At 39.8% G+C, this 21,361-nt stretch overlaps 1 protein-coding gene across 4 annotated transcripts in view; it reads right to left on the bottom strand.

Annotated features, from left to right (window-relative positions):
* The window catches only part of kiaa2012 (KIAA2012 ortholog), a 73,264-nt gene that overhangs the window by 19,681 nt on the left and 32,222 nt on the right, over positions 1-21,361 (bottom strand). For 3 of the 4 annotated variants that reach the window (XM_031893409.1, XM_031893411.1, XM_031893412.1), the window contains exons 13-14: positions 3,773-3,861; positions 2,545-2,592 (exon numbers count right to left, since the gene is read on the bottom strand). In XM_031893409.1, coding sequence (XP_031749269.1) covers positions 2,545-2,592; positions 3,773-3,861 — 137 coding nt within the window. The remainder of the gene's footprint in view (positions 1-2,544; positions 2,593-3,772; positions 3,862-21,361) is intronic. The other variant, XM_031893410.1, reaches the window with a different exon arrangement.

Raw genomic sequence — 21,361 nt, 5'->3', positions numbered from 1 at the left:
TTATATAGAAATACAATCTGGAAGTTGTCTAGACATGGCATTATAATGAATACTGTAGAACACAAAACAATCAAACTTGGTTAGTAAAGATTTTAACCAGGCAGGGGTAAAGGTCCTGACCTGTTTTTGAAAGAAATCTGCTTCAAAAGGCATGAATACTTTAAAATGGGTATTGAGGCCTTTGTGTATGATAAAGCTGTACAAAGCAGGGTATTGTGACTATGCACCTGAGAAGTTAATCCTTCTATGAACATCGAGTACTAAGTATCTTTTTCTGAACTAAAGCAAACAACATGAAACCTGAGCACTTCAAGGCTGAAATCCTGTGCAAGGTAGTAAATATTCAGAGAGAGCATTCATAAATAGTGCATAGTCTCCCAGCAGGGTGCCAGATCATACAGGAGATGAGAGGAGATCTCACGGCTCAGAGGTGTCTGCCTAGGTTCTTGGATATGCTCTTTCATCCCAAGCTTCACTGTACTTATTCCACCGCAGTGGTCAAAGTGCCAAGTGGGAGCATAAGAAAAAAAATAGGGACCGTATATTAAATAAAACTTCAGAAGACAGAATAGAAAAGTGTTAGAAAGTTTCTAAATGAATTTACCCTGCTATGCCACTAACGTATACATATGTATATATTGGACAAATGTAGTTAATTTTCTTTTGTTTGATTGGTATGCATCTGAATGCAGAACTTGAAAAGCTTAATAATTGTAGTATTAATCAAATAAAATGTTAAAATGAGAAATATGAATAATTGATGTATAAAATCAAATCAAACAGTAGTTCAGCCTAAACAACCTAAGCAATGGCAAAGTATCGTATCATATATCATCAAAATAGATGTTTTCACTGTAATTTCCAGGAACCCTTCAGGTTTACCCATTTGATCTTTGATTAATCTACCTCTTAGTGTGTGAAATAAAAAATTAAATTACAATTAAACCAAATAAGTAAGAAGAATAGAAGCTTGGGTCTCTGACAGGCCCGGATTTGTGGCGAGGCAACAAAGGCCCGGGCCTAGGGCGGCAAACATTTAGGGGGGGCATGCTGCCCTGCCACGCTAAAGTTTTTCTCCCATACGGAGCAATGGGGACCTCTCCCCGCTGCTCCGTATGAAGTTTAAATTGTCGCCTGTGCGAATGCGCATGTGTGCGCTCGCAGGGGGGGGTGAAGTGGGTTGGCCTTGGGGCGCACAGATCAGAAATCCGGCCCTGGTCTCTGAGGACACATGCATTGAAAGGTACTGGCATATTTGGCCTGTGGGCCTCTAGTTGGACTGCGCTCCTGTAATCTGAGGACAAACTTGACAAGCAAAGAAGATAGACAGAATAAGTGCTAAGCAGCAAAAAACAATCCTAAAATGGCCATTCATGGGCAGATTTAAGATGCTGATTTGGGTCCTTCAGACCGATTTGGCAGCTTAACTGTCCCTGTATATGAACTTCTGACTGGCATACCTGACCAATATCTAGCCTAAAATTGGCCAGATATTGATCAGGCAGGTTTGATTTTCCCATCAAATCAGGGACTGCATTGACTCATTGATATGGTCCTTGCTCCGATGGGTCCTATTCCTGTCAATGTAATTCGAACGTTTGGTGCTGGGCTAGTCGGTACAGGTGCCCAAGGCATGTGCACCTGCTAGCCCGTCCATGTCCCATTCTCCAACAACACTTCTGCAAAATAATCCACTCGCCAATAATACCCCTACCTGTATACGCTCGCCTCTCCCACCCACTGCTGTGCTTTGTAACCCACTCTGATACTTAATGAGCTGGGTACTCACTTTAACAGGGCAGGAGAGAAGGCAGCAGAGGCATGTGTCTAAGGTGCTGTGCCACCCACCTCTTGCATCCTAGCCACGTGCCTCTTCTGCCACCCCCTAGCTCCCTGATAGCATTTAGCACAGTTTAATCAAGACAGTATTTAGTAGGGCCATTAGTGAGACCCTTCTGCTAGACCTGAGGTAACCTCAAGATCACCTGGAGGCTATACCAGTGAAAACGCTTCTTTTGGAAGCTCAAGCCATTCTTTCTGTGTGCCATGACTATTTTTTTTTTTTTAAACACCAGCTCGGGGAAAAAATGATTGGTAGCATGCTGAGGTAATCAGATGTAGAAACCAAGCATGAGTTTAGGACCTTCCACATGGTTTTATAAACTGCATCAATGAGCCCAGAATTTCAAGCATTTATAAATTGGCCTCTTGATGTTTTGGGGTACAAGCCTTTTGTCAGAGAGCTGAGCAACATCAGAGCAGCTCACTATCTTTCTTCTGACATTTTCCCCCAACCATATCACAGTTGGAAAACTGACCAGACATTTCCTGCAGGCTACAAAGCACCCTATATTCCGTTACCCTTAGATCAAACCTTCTTTAGCAAATGAGCAGAGAATAAATGTAATATACATCCTTAACTTGTACAATTAATTTTCCTGTGACAGCACTGCTTTCATAGCACCACTGAAGACCAAATTTCCAAAACCATATTGAAAGCATACATAAAGTACACATAATAATACATAATAAATATCAACTCACTGCATCGTTTTCAGGCAGACTGGGTCCTGAAAGAGTGCCATGCTTTTTCTGCAACAAAAATAGATCTGGTGATTATCTAGTGCAACTGGGAAGTGAGAAAACAGTGAAAGGCTCAGAGACCATTAGTGTAATCAGTGTTAGAGTTTAATCTTGACATGTAATTCATCAGAGAGAGCAGGCTGAAGGGGTGCATTGGTGTTACCCTAAAGTTGTAAAGGGGTGCACACAGGGCCGCTACTGGCCAAATGGGTGCCCTAAGCAGAAATTTACTTTTGTGCCCCCTCCCCCAAATATTACGGAAGTAAAAATAAAATAATAAAAAAAAACACCTACTATAGGGGCCCCACACACAGTGCCCCCAATTGCCCCCATAGACAATGCCCCCATAGTAAGTGCCCCCAATAGCCCCCATAGATTGATTGAACTATCCGGGACAGCGGGATGCGCTATAAAAACCGGCGGGACAGTGTTGGGGGGTATGTTATAATATATAAAAATGTTTTTTTTTTTGGAGCAGCTGGGATGGTGCCCCCCTGGGAGTTGGTGCCCTATGCAGACTGAGTACTCTGCTTATAGGGAGCGGCGGCCCTAGGTGCACACACCTTTCTGAATAGCATCAATGTATTCTCAGTTTGACATCCAAAATAGTAGCTTTAGCACTAGCATTTGCAATCGGTAATTGATCCCTAAAAACTCCAAGATGGGTCTACGCTTCCTACATTGCCTGGTGACTCTTAAGCTGGCCACACATGGAAAGATCTGGTTGCCAAACAAGTGGATGTTTCTCTGATATGCTTGACGCGGGGTGGCACAAGCAGCAAATGATCAGATTACAGCACCAGGAATGCACGCTGTTGGAGCAAGGACCACATTAATAAGCCCATGTGGTCCTTGCCCCAACATGATTTTTAAACCTGCCCGATAAACATTTGCCTGAATCAGCATCTTAAATCTGTCCCTGTATGGGCACCTTAAATTAAAAGATTATTCTGCAGTATAAAATATGAAAGATCAAAGAATCTCTCCGTTAAAAACAGATTTAAGCCCTTACCTGCACAAGACAGCCAGGCTGATACTGTTGCAAATGCTTGATATTAGCAGTGTAAATACTGCCAATTTAATGAAAAGTAAAAAAATAAATAATGCATGTATATTTTAAAAGTGCTCATAAGAGTACTCTGAGCAATTTCACATTATGTTATATTGGTGTGCATATGAGGATGAATACCTTCTCCTTCCGGTAAGGCAGGCCAGTTGCTCCTTCTTCTGGAGAGCTTGTAGGGATATGCACAGATAAAGTTTTGCGACCAATAGCTCCTGAAAGTAGTGCATACAAAAAGAATATTATAGCTGACAAATTAGATGTATAGATTAGGATCAATACTTAATATGTTTTCATATCAGTTTAAAGAGATACTGTCATCCGATAAAACCATTGTATCTGTACCTGACAACAATATATTATGTTGTGTATTAAAAGTTTGTTGTTGGTGTTGGTAAGATGATGGGAGTTGGAGGCAATTAATTTCTGAAAACATTAGTCAGTGTTTAAGCCATAATGGGAGAGTGGGCCTGGTATTATCTGTACTTTCAGGTAAAACAGATTATCTCAGATTATATGCTGCTATTTGTTGCATATGAGCAATAAATATGTCAAACACACAAACATTTGTCCTATCATTAGGGATTTCCTACTATGAGGCTAGGTGAGCACTTGGTTTTAAGCAGGCTTTTTGGAGGGGTGACATATTGCTGACCACAGCATGATATAGACATTATACTACAGTATATTATCATCAGTTATTATGAACCATTATGGGACAAATTTCTTGTTTTTTTACTGTACTCTTCTAGCAAGACAGTAAAGGATGGAGTACACTGAGTAAAGATACTGCCAACCACAAGTCTTATACAGTTTATTATATTTCTGAGAGCAACTTCTAGCACTTTGTCTCTCCACAGGAAGGGTACAAAATTATAGACATTCCCCCTTTTCAAAGATATTTTTCTTCTTACAGTATATACTGTATTGTCATTCCACATCTGAGTCCATTCTCATATCCAATTTATCTCATGGAATATCTCAGATTTTTATATATTGCATGTATACTGCCAACCTTCCTTTCCATCTAAAGGTTTACCTGCTCACTATTTATTATCTGTTTTAGCATACAATGTGTTTATGAATATTAACTATATGACGGAAGTTTTTCATCTGAAATGAAGGCACATTTTTGCACCATTCAATCATTCACACTAGAGGGTGTTGTGATACCATAGAGCAATGATGCCATTTAACTCTTGGTACAACTTGAAAACAAGCATAACCTGAAACAGAAGTGTTGCATTGCAAATTACACATTTACAGATATGCCCCACACTGTGCACCATACTTAAAATATTAGAGGAATAGTAAAAATCTGCCAAAAGGTTTCTCTGTCACACTGTGCTGAGTGTGGGAGGAGTAATTGGCTCCTAATGAAATTGATCATAGTGTGTGAATGTGATAGGGCCTTATATTGTATGTTTTACTGGGACTGATGTTAATATAGTATAATGTCTATATCATGCTGTGTAATACGTTTATTGCATATAAATAAAGGATAGTAATAATAATATATGCAGGCATGTACAATCTCAAATTGGCCACAGGGGTGCAATGTCTATTTAATGTAATATAGCTGTTATATGAATATGTACTACAAATATGTGCATCAGTAAAATTCAGTGGTGACATTGGTCATTCTGGGCAATAAAGATATTTCAATAAGGGAGTCTATACTTTGCAGTATGGGATGCATAATACTTAGGGGAAGATTTATTAGGACACGAACACTCCGAAAGCTCCGAGCGTATTTCCGCTGATTTTTTCGTGCTTGCGTGACTTTTTCGGACGTTTGCGCAAAAAATTTGAAACGTTTCTGCCGCTGTTTACAATTGTTTGGTACCAAAGTTTTGTGACTTTCGGATCGCCAATACGAGATTATCGTGACTAATAAGATTTTTTCGTAAGCATTTTCGTGATATTTGCGATCTTCAGAAATTATCGTATCCAATCCGAATTCTCCCCATTCGGGATTCAAACTCGTGTTTTAATGAATCGGCCCCATAGTATATAGCAATTTCAGTTGACACAAAAAGACACACGTACATTGAGTGCAACCTTTTTGTCCAACAGAAACCTGCCTAACAAATTATTGCAATTTATGCAATGTAATATGGTGATTTGTACAGAGACTGTGCAATGTACTACATATCCCCTACAAGCCAGGTAATGTACTTGGATGCTGTGCATATTACTGTAAAAATACTGTCATATTTTTAATTTATTTATTAGCCTATATTCATATAGCGTGGACACATTTACTCTGTTCCTTGTAATGTTCCGTGGTGCATCATTGCCCTTAGACACTTCCTCTTTATAATGCTTGTGGTTTCAATGAATCATTTATTTTGGAGTAAAATGTATACTTTAAATAGATGAAACAGAAAGTTGTCTTTGAGGTATGTGTCTCTGATTTAACTTAATCCCCTACTGAGTAACTTTCTAGTGGGAGTTGTTGGAGGTGTTGACAATATCAAGGCTGACTCCTACATGTCCATCGATAAAATCATACTGGAGACAGGTTAGCTAAAATAGAGCATAGAATTTACATTTTGAAATCCCAGATGACCCAGCCTAAATCCTTCTTTTGCAGCATTTGCTATCCGTGATTATTTGATCACTGCAACTGGTCCTATTAAATGGGGTCAAAATACTTATCACACTGCACTGGGAATCCTTCAACTACTAAAAGGCTGAATAAAACTCAGAAGATCATTAAGTCTGGGAAACTCTCAGGCGTGTCAACCACACAGTTTTCAAGATACACATAAACCTGGCCACTGTGGCTAGTTTGCAATCTGATCCTAAATCACCCTATTAGGGCTGTGACACACGGGAAGATTAGTCGCCGCGCGACAAATCTTCCTTGTCGCGGACGACTAATCTCCCCGAAATGCCATCCCACTGGCTAGAATGTAAATCGCCGGTGGGATGGCATACGCGGTGCCGTGATTTGCCAAAGTCGCAGATGTTACTGTGAGAGGAAACTTCGGCATATCGCGGTGCCTGGAAATCTGTTATCCAGAGAGCTCTTAATTATGGGATGGCCATCTCCCATAGATACCATTATAAGCAAGTATTTCCCTTTTCTCTGTAATGATAAAACAATGCTTTGTACTTGATTTTACCTACGATGCATGAATCCATATTGGTGGCAAAGCAATTCTATTAGGTTTGTTTAACTTTTAAATGATTTTTAGCTTAAGATACAGAGGTCAAAATAACGGAAAACCCCAGGTCCCAAGCATTCTGGATAATAGATCCTATACCTGTAATTCACAGTCCTGTACAGACTACACATCAGTCACATCAATTCCCTTGCCCCACCCTTTATCTTTTTGCTCTCGTGTTTTTCCTTTTAGAATCTGATGTAGTATTTACTTCTCAGCTTATTCCGCCATGAACAGTGTCACGTCTGTTTTGTATTACTTGATCTGTTAAAATTGTTTCCTCCTGTTGGTTAATGTTTACATTTTATAGACACAAAATAAAAATATATGTATATTTTTAGAAATACTGTTTCAGTGTTTACTCTTCTTTCTCGCAACAAGAGAGGTCAGATTATGAAAGCATGTTTTGTACAGATAGCTAAGAATTCCAGTCCCACCCTTTAATCTTCAAAGTATGCAGACGCTGCAGTGAAGACAAATCTATGGAATGGGACTGCTAAGGAGAAGAGCTGTGATGTGATGAGAGGCAGCTGTACAGAAGCAATAAGAAACTGTACAGACAGACAGGCTCCAATAGTACAAAACTAGCCAGTGTAGACCAATTGCCATTGTGGTCTTTGAAGTGGGAGGGACAAATGGAGCCAGTTTTCCTTAAACACAGACAGAGCAGAAAACTGCCATTCTATTCATTCCAATTCCAATTCATTACAGTAAAGTAACAGCATAATTTTTTTTTTACTTGTGTCTTCCTCTCTCTTGGAACTACAACATCCACAATGACTTGTAAGCAGCTGAGCTCTCATGGGATGTTTAGATTTCAGCTTAAACTGTAGTAAAAGTAAAAGACTCATATGTGATTAAAGCAACATAATAATTTTCTTGGATACTAAATGTATGTAAAAGTACAGGGAAGTGGCAAATTTGGATGTTATGACCAACCCATATTGCTGGGCCTTTACTCATTGCTCACCTGGGCCCCTGAGCGTGGGGTTCTCCCAACAAGTAGAATGGGGCCTTAATAAAAAAAAAAAAGATGACCATGACCATTAAGCTGGCCTTACACGTACCAATAAAATTGTACGAAACTTACTTTTGTAAGATTTTCTTGTGGGGGCTCCGAATTATCATCCCCATAATTTTCATACCATGACGAATGATCAGGTTAAAAAATTTTGGTCGGGTAATGATAAAATCTGCGCATGTATAGTGTATCGGACAATCTCCTTGGGAAGCCTACAATGGAAATCACTTGCATACAATTAGGGGCCGATTCATTAAAACATGAGTTCGAATCCCGAATGGAAAAAATTCGGATTGGATACGATAATTTCTGAAGATTGCAAATATCACGAAAATGCTTTCATACCGAACGATAGTGTAAACAGCGACAGAACCTTTCCGAATTTTTCGGCATACGAAAAAGTCACGCAAGCACGAAAATATAGTCGAAAATTTGTGTCTTAATAAATCTCCCCCTTAGTGTCTGCCAACTATTTCTTGTTTAGAACATCCTCCAATTTGTATTTTAAGTGCTTTATCCTAAAATTTCTGAATGTTAGTTTCAGATCGTTGCATCTAAATATACGACCGATATCCAAACGTTTGTCGGAAGAAGACTAAACTCTGAATATGTATGGCCACCTTAATCCACCATAGTAATGCTCATTATGCTAATAACACCACCTATGATCTGCCAGAACCACATCAACGCTCCAACACACCCCACCCCCTTTGCAGTCTGCTATCACACTTTTATGGTTCTTGAGCCTGTTCCTTCACGGGGCCCTTAACTGCAGTACTCCCTGTACCCCACCCCCACCCCCCCGATGATGGCCATGGGTGAGGGTGTCACTTTGCCTGGTCCTGCCAGGGATACTGGGTAGTGCCATCTAAACAGCATTTTAGGTAAGAAAGATGTTAGGTCCAAGTGTGTGTGAGCATGGGGGGGATCCAGTGCAAGTTTTGCACCTGTGCCTGTGGGACTATATTATGTTACTGAATCCATCAGTATCTGCTACCAGCTCAGTGGGTAAGTAAAAGCAATTACTAGTACTGAAAGCCTCTAGTTGAAAACTTACTGGTGGTGCAGCTATAGCTTTGCTTTTGTTGATAGAGAAGAAATGGAGGGTTTATGTGGGGAGCAGGTGATTTTCTGTTATGCATGGACTCAATGTACAGGCATCACTTTTCTCATTTAAAGGAATTAACTTGCAGCATTCTGTCAGGCTGGCAAACCTGAACTAACTGTTGCACAGTCCAAAGAGTTATTATTGCAAGCAGAGGATAAAACTGAGCTATCAGTTTGCCTTTATTCTTCAGACTCCTGTGCAGAATTCAGTGTGTTGTCTTCTCAGTTATCAGAATAGTGCAGGGTCTGCTGGGCTGCCTGACTGCTGTCCAAGTTAACTCCTTTTATACAGGATCCAGGGAGAAAAGAGTGATCGACTTATCTCAGTATCACTCAAACACACACAGTATGGCCTGTGCAATCTATAATGAACCCTAATAGAAAAAGTTGGCACACAGAGTTAATATTTTTTTGCAGGAAGAAATTGACTCTGCCATTCAAAACATAGCAATCTCCTGCAGGGCTTTATAGATGCAGTGTTGATACATATACTTCCATCTTCTACATAAAGAAGCAAATTTATGAATGTGTGAAATTAGAGCTGACCAAAATAAAATTTCCTGGCTCTCTATTTATTACTATGGCATTTTTAGAGGAGTATTTATCAAATGGCGAACCCTTTTACCCATTGATAAATACAGCTCTAAAAATCCCATAGGAATGATTAAAGTTGCAGATTTTTACTATGGCAAATTCAAATTTCACATTTTGATTAATCTGCTCCAAAGTATAGAGACACCTTGAATTATCTAATGACATATAAAGGGCCACATTCAATTGAAGGAGAAAAACTTATCTTAAAGATTAGCCCATAAAGAAATCCATTACTTCTAAGGGGACTTGTGTAATTGAATTTGGAGTTAAAGGAACAGTAACATCAAAAAATTAAAGTGTTTTAAAGTAATTAAAATATAATGTGCTGTTGTTCTGCAAAAAAACTGGTGTTTTTGCTACAGAAAAGCTACTATATAAATAAGCTGATGTGCAGCCATGGGGGCAGCCATTCAAGCTGGAAAAAAGGAGAAAAGGCACAGGTTACATAGCAGATAACTAGTAGTTAACCCCATATAATGGGGGGTTATCTGCTAAGTAACCTGTGCCTTTTCTCCTTTGAATGGCTGCCCCCGTGGCTACACAGCAGCTTATTTATATAAACTATAGTAGTCTTTCTGAGGCAAACACACCAGTTGTAGCAGTGCAGGCAACAGTACATTATATTGTAATTACTTTTATACACTTTCATTTTTTGGTGTTACTGTTCCTTTAAGTTTTTAAAATTAAACTGGCCCAAAATCAGTCTAGGTGGAGAAAGGACCAATAAATAATCAGAACAGGACTTTTGGCAAACAAGGCGAATAAGAGTATTTTGCTGCCCATGCAATTTACAGCTTGGCTGATGGTCTTTATAGACTTCGGTGTTAGAGCTCGTACTGTGCTCCTTTCTGTGTCTTCTTGCATGTGTTCCTCTGTGTTCACCACAGGGGAGTGCAGGAAGAAACATATTCCATTCATAGGTATGTGTCTGTACTGACACAGGCACATGTAAACATCGAATGCAGAGAAACGCACTGCAGGGAAATGCAGAAAGGAACACTTGTGAGTACAAGCCCTTAATCGATCTGATCCTGCTGGTGCAACTGTGGGTTGACAAATAATCACCTGACTTGCCAGTACCTAACCATTCATTAGGATAATCACTGATATTGTTTTGGATGATTTATGCTGTAGCTGCTTTCAATTATACTGCCAAACAACCCCCCCCATCCTTTAGGGATTGTACTCACAAGCATTTGCTTTTGCGCTTCCCTGGGTTGCGTTCCCCTGCTTTCCACCGCAGGGAAGTGCAGAAACAAAAGCAACCTATTCTTCCTAATGTGTTTGTCCTCACACAGATGCATGTAAGTGCTGAACACAGGTGGGACACAACATGTTGCATTCAGCGCTTTTAATGCACCTGTGTCAGGATGAGAACATTAGGAAGAATAGGTTGTGTTTGTTTCTTGCTTCCCTGTGCTGGAACTCAATGCAGTACGAGCCCTTATGCACTTAGAAGGCAGCTACTTTAAAGGAGAAGGAAAGGTAAAGAAAAGGAAACTGAGTAAGCTTTATCAGAAAGGTCTATGTAAATAGAGCAATAAGCACTCACAGAAACACTGCACTGAGTCCTCTATCAAAAGAAACACAGGACTTCTTTTCTCCTTTTTTGGGAACATGTTGTTCCGGTGTATGAGTCTCTCAGAAAAATCCTTAATTCCCGTGGCCAGAGTCTGCTCAGTTCTCTCCCCTCTCCTGCTCCCCCCTCCCTTAAAAATGCTAAGAATGCTCTCCCCCCTCCCTTAGGAATGGGTGATCTGAACTGTAATGTAATGTAATGGCTCAAAAGCTATTTAAAATGGCAGCTGCAATCTTAAGCAAACCGAGAAAGCTTCTAGGGCTCTTTACTCAGGTATGGTAATGCTTTCTGCAGAATAAATATAGCATTCTAGGTGGCACTAATGTGGCAAATCTATTGGCAAATGCAAATCTATTGGTAAAATGCCAAAATGACTTTCCTTCTCCTTTAAGTGTTTGCCAAATGCAAGAATGCTTGACTTTGTTTGTTTATACAACCAGTACAGATTAAACAGTAGTAAGAAAAAGGCTTTCTGTGTCTGGTTCAGGAGTGGTGAAATCAAGGGGAAACACACAACATAATTTTTGTACTGTAATTTTTATGGAACCACAAATAACTGTAGCGTTGCCCAAAATAATTGAACAAAGTCCATTTTGGACAATAACATTGGGCAGTGCTGTCAAACTTCTTTAGTACATGGTGGAGAGCTAATAATTGAAGCCAGTTTTGACCCCTTTTATAACCACACCCACTTCAAACCACACCCATACTATCACAAAAGCCTTTAAGACCATACCCACATTAATGGTGGTAGCACAGCAAAAACCCAAATAGTTGGTGCTAACTGCAGGGATATCACCCATCACTTTTATGAAGTCATATTAGGCCACACCCTTAAATCCATATACCTCCTCCTCCCCTGTGGATGGCACAGCAACCCCCAGCACATAATAATTGCACACCTTAGGGATCCCCTAGAACTATTTCCAAATGCCAACAAACTCCCAGAACAAACCTCTCCCAGGTTCACCACCCACAGACAGCATATGGCACACACAGACAGCACAGAGCAGCAGAGTATGGCACACACAGGCATGGTAGGGCAGGCAGAGTATGACACACACAGGCAGGGCAGACTGAGTATGGCACACACAGGTAGAGTAGGGTGGGCAGAGTATGGCACACACAGGCAGCATAGGGTAGGCAGACTATGGCACACACAGGAAGCATAGGGTAGACAGAGTATGGCACACACAGGAACTATTTCCAAATGCTAACAAACTCCCAAAGCATTCCCCTGCCAGGTGCACCACCCACAGGCAGCATAGGGCAGGAACTATGACACACATGCAGCATATGGCAGGCAGAGTATGGCACACACAGGCAGCATAGGGCAGGGTAGGGCAGGCAGAATATGGCACACACAGACAAAGTAGAGCAGTGAAGGAGACAAGACTGGGAAACCTATTATGACTATGCAAGAAATTGATCATGACCGCTCATGACCACACATCATGACACAATGCCAGTACTGCTCCTACAGTTTGAGGCATGATCAGATAAACAATGTGGATGTCAACAGTCTTAGCCTGAGTTATGAACAATGCAGGGTGTGAACAATGAAGGGACTTAAAGGTAAAAGGGATTACAGGTGTGTTTACAGCCTGAATCTGAGGTGTGAACAATTCAGGGGGGGCAGTTAATTTCAATACTGATACCATTTAAGGTATCAGTAGCTAGACAGGTGAGGGGCAGTCACATCAGGCAGACAGGTGGGGGGCCACACGGGGGACTGCCGTGGGCTGGATTTGGCGTGGGCTAGATTTTGCCTGTGGGCTGCCAGTTGGACAGTACTGACCTACAGTATACTAGGCATATTACTGTTAGGGGCAAGTTTAGGAAACAAGAGTTAAAGTCAGACTATTGGGTTTCTGAAGGCATGTTTCCATATATCTGCGTCACCTATACAGATATAGGAAGGGCATGGAGGGTACAAATTTATATGTTTGGGGGTGTTTGTCTGGCTTTAGCTAAATGTCCCCTAAGAGGGTAAGAAATAATTAAATAACACTCTACTAAGCAGTCCGTGCTGAGCTAAAAACCTAAGCTTTTCTTAGAGATAACTTATCAGTTGCAATTGCTCTGCATTGATCTCAGTGTGTGTGTGTTATAGGTATATGATGGGCAGTAGTGATGTGCGGGTTGGTTTTTTACTGACCCGCACCCCCAAGCAGGTACGAGTGTATAAGTAAGCAGACCGCAGGTGGCCAGTGGGGAATTTTGCAGCACAGCAACATCGACCTGCTAAAGATAAGCTGAGCCAGCTGAACCCGCCTGCCCCTTATGTAAACCTGCGGGTCCAGTGGGTTTCGAGCCAGCCCACACATCACTAATGAGCAGGGACTGAGTTGTATCATGTAGAATGTCTGTGTTGCAGAATATATTGCTGATGTATAAATAAAAGATTATAAAGTATATTAAAGATCCACTCAGCACAATCAGCAGTGTTTTAACTGCAAAGTTTAAATCAATCAGTGGCAGTACACACTACTACATGTTTCGGGCCTAGTCCTTTATCAAGTGTGATGTGAATAGTACAATACAGGTATTAGCCCTTTTTTTACAGCCCCATCTCCACAGCCAATTGGCTTTCATTTATTGAGTGACAAGGAAAGTCCCAATGGAATGGAAGAGGACTTTGGCTGTAAGTTGGCAAGCAATGGGTTAGGGTCAGGAGGGAGTTAAACATTAGCTGACCCATCACTAGGGGTCAGATGAGAAAATTCCTGAAATGTGGATATTTTTCAGGCACTAAGTACAAAGATATGTGTAATCTCTCTCTGACCTGAGAATAAGATAAGTAACTGTGGCTGTGTAAAGAACTGAAAAACCCCTAGATACAGAGTGTAATTTTGTTTTTTATTTTGACGGATTAAATTTGCCCTAAGGCAATGACACACAACAAAATGGTGTACCATTGCCAATAATGTAAATCCCCATGAATACACAATTCGAAGCATGTAATCCTACAAAAATATTTTTTAGATTATTTAGTGATTTAATGCTGGTGACAAAACAACCAGCTTTCCTTGTTTGCTCCAGTCGCGGGCGACTAATCTCCCCGTGTGCCAGAGCCCTAAGAGTAAGGGCGAAGACACATTGGGCGATTAGTCCATGTGGCTTTTACAAACATCGGTCGCAGAGACTAATTGCAGTGCCTTTCCTGCCACAGGGTATAGTATAAGTCACTGCGCTTTGTCGTTGTGATTTTTAAAAAAAGTCGCTGCGACTAATCAACACTTGTGTCTTCCCCCTAAATCCCCTACACTTTATATAGCACTACTAGGATATGCATTGCTGAACAATTTTACCATATAGAAAAGTACTTTGTATTAAATATACAGAGATAAAGTTCTATGTGGTAAACAGGTTCCCTGCCCTATACCGCTTACAATCTAAGTGAAACAGATGTAACCTTTGTATATATAATATGCATACATAATAACGTTGGGTTTGTGCAACTGATTAACACCAATTGGCTGGATATTTTACAGTCTGGCAACCCATGTGGATGGCCAGTTTGCATTAATCCAACCAATAGCTCCATTCATTTGGTTGTCTGATAGGATCATAACATAATTTTCTTTCTTTGGGCAATCATCTCAAGTATGAGTGAAAGAGTGATTGTTCCTCTAGGTTTATTTATTTATTTGGCAGTGTGTGGCCAAATTAACCCTTTCACTGGCTAATGATTTTTCACATACACATGTGCCAGCTGCCAAGCAATTTGTTGACATTTTGTGATCTTTCAAATTCCTGGGGAATCTTTTAGTTTACTTAGGAAAACTATATACTATTTTTTCAGAACCACATCAGCTTTCTAAATAGCATACATTTGTGTTTAATTCTACTTAACTTACAAGGTATACTGCTAAAATACATAAACAAATTGAATATGTTTTTCTTAATACAGAGACAATGTAAAATACTTAAATGATTTCAAAATCCCTATATCCCCTGAGCATTCCAACAAATATTCCAACAAATATGTATAGATTTATGGAGATTTCTGACTATGGATCAAAAACCCGCAGCAATACCTGCACAAGAAAATAATGTGAAAATACACAATCAGTTCTACAATGTTACACATGCTGTAAAATAAATGTTTACATTAAATTCAGCACATTGCAGTATAACTTTTTCCTTACTAAAGGCCAAACAACAAAAAGTCATGTTAACAGTATTCAAAACCAGACTCACATGTTGGGACAAACATTTCCAGGAACAGAGTCAAAAGCAGGGGCTGTTCTTGGAAACCAGGGACAGTTGGTTTATATGAGTAATTTTGTAAAGCAGATTTGGGGGCTATAGGGCTCTGATGTAGAGAATAACAAGACATTCCTTTCTCCAACAGCTTTTTGGGGCCCCAAGTGCCTCAAATACTGGGTAAGTTGATCTGTTTTGAAAACAAATGTCAGTCAGGACCCCCAGGATAGTTTATGCAGCCACTGGAACTCTTTTTTGTACTTTCGTTGCTTCTCTTGATAAAGCAAGCCATACACATACAAATAAAATTGTATAAAGCTAATTTTCATGCAATTTTGGTACATGTATGGTGGTCCAATGATCCCTACTGATATCTGTGTTCTGTGCTTATTTACTGGTTGGTCATTGTGCAGGTTTAAGAATCAAGTCTGACAATGCACCATATCTACCAGTGCATGGTCCATCAGTAGATGAAGAGCTGCTACTCCTTTTCCCTTTCGTCTCTTCTGACAATTCATACTTTCAGCCTGAATGGAACAATAGAAAAGAGGCTATACTATCTATGGCCTCTTGTACAGTATCCATCCATTTGGCTTATGGGTCAATCAATTTGATATCATATTGGGACATCATGTGTATGGCTGCCCTTTAGTGTACAGGAAGGCTAATAGAAAAAAAAATAGAAAATCTGATCCTTTGTTGACTCCGCCCACTTTTTCTAACCTTGGGCCACAGTTATATAGTAAAAACCACTGTGCAAAGTTTGGGGACCCTGGTTTTAATAGTGTCTGAATGGCAGCACTTTAAATTACCCCACTGAAAGTCAACGAGTGACATCTGATTGGCGGTTGGTGGCTGCAAAGTTTCGGGACCCTAGGTTTAATAGTTAAAGAACGACAGCAGTTTAAATTTAAACCAATAAAAGTCAATAGGTAAATTGTGATTGGCGGTTGGTGGGTGTGCCCACTTTTTCTAACCTTGAGTCGAAGTCACCCAGTGACAAACAGTGGGCACCCTGGCATAAATAGTGTGAGAATGGCAGCATTTTAAATCAATAAAATTCAAAGTATAAAATCTGATTGGCAAAAAACATTTTGCATAAAAATTGTGAGACTGACAGCATTTAACATTTCACCATTGAAAGCAAATAGGTGAAATGTGATTGGCTGATGGTGGCTCCGCCCACTTTTTTTTCTAACTTTGAATGGCAAATACCCAGTGACTAACTCTGAAAAGTTTAACAACCCTGGAATTAATACTTAAGTAATGGCATCAGTTTAAATATAAACCAATGAAATTTAATGGATGGAAAAGGATTGGCTTTGCCCACTTGTTCTAACCCTGAATATATAGTCAGCCAGTGACTAATTGTGTAACGTTTGGGATCCCTGACATAAATAGTGTGAGAAAGGCAGAATTTTAAATTTAAACCAAAAAAAAAAAATCAATAGGTCAAGTCTGATTGGCTGTTGGTGGCTCCACCCACTTTTTAAAACCTAAAGATGCAGTCCCCTAGGACCATGGTGTTAATAATGTGAGAATGGCAGCAGGTTAGATTTCCCCATTGAAAATCAATAGTTAAAATCTGATTGGCTAACTCTGAACCGCAGTTACCTGGTGACTAGCTTTGCAAAGTTTGGGGACCTTTATTTAATGAATGGCAGCAGTTTAAATTTAAACATATGACGTCTATAGGTGAAATCTGTTTGGCCCCAGCCACTTTTCTAAACTGTGCAAAGTTTCATCCAGTGACCGACTGTGCAAAGTTTGGGGACCCTGGCATCAAACCAATAAAATTTAATAGGTGAAATCTGATTGGCTGTTGGTGGCTCAGCCAACTTTTTCAAAACTAAAACTGCAGTCCCCTGGTGACCAGCTGTGAAAAGTTTGGGGAACCTAGGGTTAATACTGTGAGAATGGCAGCAGGTTGAATTTACCCATTAAAAGTCAATAGATAAACCCTGGCTGTTGGTGGCTCCGCCCACTTTTTCTAACCTTGAACCACAGTTACCTGGTGCCTAACTCTGCAAAGTTTGAGGACCCCAGTGTTATTACTGTGAGAATGGCAGCAGGTTGAATTTTCGCCAAGTTAATAGGCCAAATCTGATTGGCTGTTCACAGCTCTGCGCACTTTTGGGCATCCAATAATCATCATATTTTCATTCAGGCTGACCCCATGATGGTGTGATTCAAGTTTGGGGAGTGCAGCCTCAAAGCTGTAAGAGTGGCAGCAGTTTTAATTTCTCCATTAAAGTCAATGGATGAAATTTTATTGGCTGTTGTTGGCCCCTCCCATTTTGGGGTCATCCAACAAAGTCGCTGTTTCATTCGGGATGACCCCATTATTATGTTATTCAAGTTTAGGGAGTGTAGCTTCAAAGCTGAAAGAGTGGCAGCAGTTTGAAAATCTTCCCTGTCAAAGTCAATGGGTAAATTGGGGGGTTCGGAGCGGCGCCACAAAAAGACGGGGGGCGGGATCGCTTATAAAAGCACAAGCAACCTGCTCCGCTATAGGGCGAAGAAGTGTGGAGAGTTTGGGTGTTGTACCCCTAAAACTGTAGGAGGAGTAGTGTTTAGAAAATGGGGGGCGCTAAGAATATGAAGAAGAAAAAGCCAAAGTCGAAGAAGAGTATATTGGGGTTTTCAACCCAACATAATGAATTAAACTTAACTCCATTCAAATTGGGCATCCACTGAAATTTAACTGAAAAGTTTGCCAAATAAGGAAGCTACAGGAAAAAAAAGAAACATATATACAGATTATAATTATTAGTAAAGTAGAGTTAAATAGAGGACAGCCAGCTTGAGGGAAAAAATTGAGGTTGAAAAAGTTTTGCAAAAGTATATTAGAAATATAATGAGAGTCAGAGAATGGATTCATGGTGATTGGTCTTGGTGCACCTTTTGCATACACTTGTGGGCTCCTATATTATTAAGGAATGTGGAAAATTCACCTCTGAACCCAAGTGACAGACCAAAGGATTATTATGTTGGGATAAAGAGTGCTTACTTTAATGAAGCCAGTTTAAGTTTAACACATGCATGAGGATCAATTAGTTCTTGCTGAGGAAAGATGCATAATAACTGCAACATGAATTAAAAAAATTAATCGGAAAATTACAAGGCTAAACACTGATCTGTGATGTCAGGGTGACCACCATCTGCCTTATTGTTTCCAGACATCCAGTGGAATCTCAAAAACATTGCAGCCTCAGAGAACCATAAAAAACTACCCTTTTTTTTAACCCTGTATGTGCTCAGGGGATTGCACAGTGAATTAGGCCTCTGCTACCAAGGGATCATATTATCTCTGTGCACAGTTTTCATTAAATGGCAATTACAAAATATAAACACTTTTTTAAAACTTGGTCTAATATATATACAGATATGAGGCTCGTTATCCAGAATGCTTGGGACCTGGGGTTTCCCGGATAAGGGATCTTTCCGTAATACATCTTTCTCCATATCAGTCAGGGATCCCCAATCTTTCTTAGTTATGATCCACAGTCAAATGTAAAAACACTTGGGGAACAACACAAGCACCATAAAAGTTCATGGAGGAGCCAAATAAGGACTAAGATTGGCTATTAGGCAGCCTCTATGCACACTATCAGCTTACAGGGGGCTTTATTTGGTAGGAAATCTTGTTTTTATTCAACCAAAACTTGCCCCCCAGTCAGGAATTCAAAAATAACTCCCTGGTTTGGGGGCACTGAGAGCAACATCCAAGGGGTTGATGAGCAACTTGTTACCCCCGAGCCACTGGCTGGAGATCACTGCCTTAAATCTACAAAAAAATTATTTAAACATAAATTAAACCCAATTGGATTGTTTTGCCTCCAATAAGGATTAATTATATCTTACTTAGGATTAAGTACAAGGTACAGTTTTATTATTACAGTGAAAAGGGAAATCATTTTAAAAAATTAAAATTAAAATTATTTGTTTATAATGAAGTCTTCCCATAATTTGGAGCTTTCTGGATATTGGGTTTCCAGATAACAGGTCTCACACCTGTATGTGTATATATATATATATATATATATATACATACATATATAATTTTCTTTTAATTTTTTTGTTCACTTTTTTAATTAGTTAATTTTAAAGGACATATAAACCCCAAAGGTATTTTGCAATGTAATTGCTATTGAAAGCAGCATGTGCTGAACTCCTGGTTGTTACTTTTTAAACAATGTTGCAAAGGCCAGTCTCCTCCAGCAATACAGGTCTGTCAGTCTGTTGCCTTGTGTTTCAACAATCAGAGCCGACCGGGCAGAGAATAGAAAAGGACAGGCAGGCACTGCTTTTAATAGCAGCTATATATACAAATAACTCAAAAACAAAAGTTGTATAGAATTTTGTTTTCTTTTATTAGGCAAAAAAATATATATATTTTGTGTTGATTGGTACATTAAAAGGATGTCTTTTATCAGCAAAAGAAATGAAGGTTTACCCCAGTTAGTGATGGTGCTTTAGTAGCAATTTCAGCAATGGGTTTGGGCGGATAAGCTTCCTAATATTCTGACATCATACAGTTTTTTACTCTCTAATCTGGCTCAAGTTATTATTTCTCAGTAGTTTCAAGATAGTCCTGTATTTCGTCTGTCCTATTGCTATTTATGTCATACAGTAAATGTCAAGCTGTCAACCCACCTTGATCAACATACAGTAAGTTTAATGAATAGCACTTGTGCTAAACATATTTAAAACAACAGGCAAAAAAAAGAAAAAATACCGTTTTTTTTTTTTTAAAGAAACAGTGAAACTGAAGTGACTCCATACTTGGTTATTGCAAGGTAGATATTTAGATTACCTGTGCACAGATTTTCCCCCCAGCAAAATGGATCTTTGCTTATTACAACAAAGGGATGAGGGTTGTTTTTAAAGAGCTAAATAGCAAATTACAGGGAATTAGTGGATATGAAAGCAATTAAACGTTCTTTATCTCACTAATAAAAAAGAAAATATGCATTTTTTAAATGTATGTAGTTTATTTATCCTTGCACACCCTTATTTGTATGGTTAATCATACATGTACACATATAAGTCACAAAGCCATGAACATCCTGTACAATGTAGGACTTGGTCCCTTCAGACTTAGTTGACAGCAGGTTTCACATCAGTGTGTTGATGTGGTCCCTGTCCAACTGGCCTCTATAGCTAGCATTTGGATGAGCCCAATTTGGCTCTCCTTGTGGATGGCTTGATTGTTTGAGGACCTTGCCAAATGAGTGGATCTACTGTATATGGGCAGCTTAAAAGGCAAGATAACTTTTCATGTTATCTATTATGGTAGCTTAAGATCTAATAAATGTTTTGTAGTTTTGTCTAAATAATTGTTGTGCAATTAATGTAGATATCATATCAGGCAGAGACGGAACTAGGGGTAGGCAGAAGAGGCACCTGCCTAGGGCGTAACGGTGGGGGGGGGGGGCGCCAGGCAGGTACATCTTCTTTCACCTACCACTAGTTCTCGGCCCTTTCCCCCCACTGCAGTACCTCCCGCACATGCACACATGGGGGGGGGGGGGGTGGACCAAGCCGACCAGGTTGCGTAGGGGGGCCAGCCAGCTTGGCCCTGCACTGTCATTAGGTAGGCAAAAAACAGTGATCTATAACTATTTTAAAGTATATTTAAAGTATAGCTATAAGAAATTTAACCAAGGGATCTATGATGGCACTTTCACAATCTGTGAATATAAAGCTGGCCATACACGCACCAATACTATTGTCTCTTCAATTGGGCATTTAGGGCTGAATCGTCAGGAAGAGGTAGATTCCCTATTGCTTCTACCTCCATATCTGACAACTCTGAACGTCAGTGGAGGTGTATGCCCATCGTTACGCTAGCAGGTTTTTGGGTACTGGGCACTTTCAGACACTTTCTATTCAAATGACTGCAGGAGTGATTTCAACCTGTCAATGCCAGGGTGACAAAACAATCTATTTTAATTAATGATAAGCCTTTTCAGTACCATGACTATGCATATTTCATGAAAATAATTTAATATCTGTAGGCCATAATCATC

Source organism: Xenopus tropicalis, chromosome 9 (genome assembly GCF_000004195.4).
Source record: "Xenopus tropicalis strain Nigerian chromosome 9, UCB_Xtro_10.0, whole genome shotgun sequence".
Taxonomy (NCBI): Eukaryota; Metazoa; Chordata; class Amphibia; order Anura; family Pipidae; genus Xenopus; species Xenopus tropicalis.
The sequence above is the reverse complement of the archived record's forward strand: the minus strand, read 5'-3'. Positions and strand labels throughout refer to the sequence as shown.